Genomic DNA, 3,282 nt, shown 5'->3' with positions numbered 1-3,282 from the left:
AGGCTACTTTTAATACATATATTGTGTATTAAATATTTGTATTTCCTGTGCTTCACATTACAGCTCCAGAACTTCCATTATTATTTCTATAACTATGCTTAATAGCTAGATTATATTTTACCCAAACTAGAAACCCTCCAAGATCAGATAAGTGGACAACAGTCAATAACGTGATCTCATCCAAGAAAAACATAGCAGTTTATTACTGCAAATGAGGAAAGCTAAAAAGCAAAGACATGATCACCTGCACAAAGAAAGTAGATTAGGATTTAAGGTAGGATTTACGCGTCTGACTCCCATTCTAAGAAAAACCCTTTTTCCTAATTTTCTACTATATTCATGACCTTCAGGAATGTTTTGGTCCTTTTGACTAAATTTCTACTAAATCCAGTTTGAACGCCTACTGAACATCTTTACCAAGGCTTCCTTCACCTCTTTGTTTCTTAAAGTGTAAATGAAAGGGTTTAATATCAGAGTTACAACAGTGCTAAAGATGTTGATTGTTTTATTCAAATCCAATGAGTTCTGTGCAGAAGGCTTGACATACAGAAAAGTGATGGAGCCGTACCAGATAGTCACAACAGTGAGATGCGCAGAGCAAGTGGAAAAGGCCCTTTGCCGGCTTTGGGCTGATGGGATTCTCAAGATGGTGGAAATGATGTAAAAGTAGGAGACCAGTGTTATCGCACATGAAACCATGACAACAATGATTGAAATAATGAATGCTATAAGTTCAATGAGGCTTGTGTCAGTGCAGGAAAGTGCTATTCAGGAATCTATGTCACAAACAAAATGATTGATGATGTTACGGCCACAGAAAGACAACCTGGCTATTAGAGATGCCAGCACAGAGATAGCCAGGAAACCACATAGCCAAGAGATAAGGGCCAGCCAAACAGTGATGGTGCTGTTCATGAGGGAGCTGTAGCACAATGGGTGGTATATGGCCAAATAGCGGTCATAAGCCATGACACCTAGGAGGAAACATTCTGTAGAACCCATGGAGAGGGAAAAAAAGAATTGCAGGAGGCAGACAGTTAAAAAGATAGTTTGGCTTGTCCCTAGAATGACACCAATAGCCTTGGGGACACATGCTGTGGTCAACCAGATCTCCAGGAAGGAGAGATTGCAAAGGAAGAAGTACATGGGGTGTGGAACTGTGAGTGGATCCACACTAAAGCTATGATGGACACATTCCCTAGGATTGTAAGTATGTACATCACAGAAAACAGCACAACAAGGGACATCCGGAAATACCAAGTGCCAGGAAAGCCCAGGAGTATGAACTCTTGCACACTCGTTTGGTTTTCTGTTTCTCTACTGGTCATGAGGTCCATCTGCCAAGGAATAAGAGAACACTGGAGGCAAGCAGTTAAAGTGCTGAACTCAGTTACATACTACACAAACTTGAACGTTCAAGCGCTGGACTGTAACACCTTACCCTGTTGTAATGTCTGTCAATGGCCTTGTCTTAGATGAAGTGTCAGTATGTGGCAAGCTGGCGTGTGAATCTACAGTGCACAGTGTGTCAGTGTGGGCACTGTTACCACTCACTGAAAAGTTCCCATCAAACTACTCCTGTTTTAAATTACAGTAAATCAAAGCACACTAAGCAACTGTTAGTTGGAAGCAGCAAAATTCACAAGGAAACTTAAAGCATGTCTGCACCGCACACTTCTTTTGACAGGGTGTATGGCAAACANTCCACATCTGACATTCAATGGGAGCTTGTTACCCAACTCCATTAGGCCTAGGCCCCGGTGTAATTATCAGTGGGTGCATCCATACAGATCCTGGCAAATGCTACACAAATTTAGCAACTTGGAATTTTCAGCATGCCAAATTTGTATTTCTCCTGCTTGAGCTCATCTGTAAGTCAACATCAGGTTGTTACAATCAGTGAGGAACCCTGTAAAATAAAGAAATGTTCACATGCACTAAGAATGACCTTCAGGAATTTTTAATTTTGGTCTCCTTGAGAACATTTCTACTAAATGCAGACCATTTGAAAAGCACTTTACGTCCCACTGATTACCTTTTCCAAGGCTCGCTTCACCTCTTTGTTTCTTAGAGTGTAAATGAAAGGGTTTAATAGAGGAGTTACAATAGTGTTGAAGACATTGACTATTTTGTTTAAATCCAATGAGTTCTGTGCAGAAGACTTGACATACAGAAAAATGGTGGTGCTGTACCAGATAGTCACAACAATGAGATGGGCAGAGCAAGTGGAAAAGGCCTTTTGATGGCCTTGGGCTGAGGGGATTCTACAGATGGTGGAGATGATGTAAATGTATAAGATTAGAGTTATTGCACATGAGTCCAGGAGGACATTGATAGAAACGATAAAAGTTGCCAGCTCAACAAGGCTCATGTCAGTGCAGGAAAGCGCTATCCAGGAATCTATATCACAAACAAAATGATTGATGATGTTAGGGCCACAGAAAGACAACCTGGATATTAGAGATGCCAACACAGAGATAACCAGGAACCCACACAGCCAAGAGATGAGGGCCAGCTGAGAAGAGAAGGTGCTGTTCATGAGGGAGCTGTAGCACAATGGATGACATACGGCCAAATAGCAGTCATATGCCATGACAGCCAGTATGAGGCATTCTGTTGAGCCCAGTGAGAATACGAAATACAACTGTAGGATGCAGCCTGTGAAGGAACTTGTTTGGCTTTTCCCTAACATGACACCAATGGCCTTGGGGGCGCAGGCCGTGGTGTACCAGATCTCCAGGAAGGAGAGATTGCAGAGAAAGAAATACATGGGGCTGTGGAGCCATGGGTGAGTCCACACTAAGGCTATAACAGACATATTCCCTACAACTGTAAGGAAATACATAATTGAAAACACCATTGCACGGGAAATCCGAAAATACCAAGTGCTGGGAAAGCCCAGGAGTACGAATTTCTGCACACGGGTTTGGTTTTCTATTTCTGCTCCAGCCATGAGGTCCATCTGTCAAAACATGAGGGATTATAAAGGCATTTAAACGTGTTGAACACACTTTTGGATATGCAAATATGAAGCACAAAATACCTTAGCCTATCAGGGCACCTATAAAATATCTGCAGATCCATAACCCTGAAACTCTGCCCACATTTTCTAAAACACTTTCAAGATACCTATCTGGGCTCTGGGATTGTGGGATTTGACACTGCACCTGGTAGACCTGGCTCTTGCTTGAACTTGCTTCACTGGTGAAATACAAGGAACAGGATTCCAGGCTGAAATTCTAAGGGATTTGGGCACCTTAGGGTTCCCTCTAAATCCCAGCT

The 3,282-nt window shown here is 42.2% G+C and overlaps 1 protein-coding gene and 1 pseudogene across 1 annotated transcript; both read right to left on the bottom strand.

Annotated features, from left to right (window-relative positions):
* Positions 1–381: 381 nt before the first annotated feature.
* On the bottom strand, positions 382–1,337 carry LOC116822965 (olfactory receptor 6F1-like; annotated as a pseudogene).
* Positions 1,338–2,017: 680 nt separating this feature from the next.
* Positions 2,018–2,953, bottom strand: LOC116822960 (olfactory receptor 6F1-like). Its single transcript, XM_032777204.2, has one exon. The coding sequence runs from the start codon at positions 2,951–2,953 to the stop codon at positions 2,018–2,020; it is 936 nt and encodes a 311-aa protein (XP_032633095.2).
* Positions 2,954–3,282: the final 329 nt, after the last annotated feature.

This window comes from Chelonoidis abingdonii, chromosome 21 (genome assembly GCF_003597395.2).
Source record: "Chelonoidis abingdonii isolate Lonesome George chromosome 21, CheloAbing_2.0, whole genome shotgun sequence".
NCBI classification, from domain to species: domain Eukaryota; kingdom Metazoa; phylum Chordata; order Testudines; family Testudinidae; genus Chelonoidis; species Chelonoidis abingdonii.
This window is presented reverse-complemented; position numbering and strand designations above follow the sequence as displayed.

Excerpts from the sequence above, each read along its gene's own strand:
- LOC116822960 (XM_032777204.2), bottom strand. The coding sequence starts at position 2,953 with ATGGCTGGAGCAGAAATAGAAAACCAAACCCGTGTGCAGAAATTCGTA.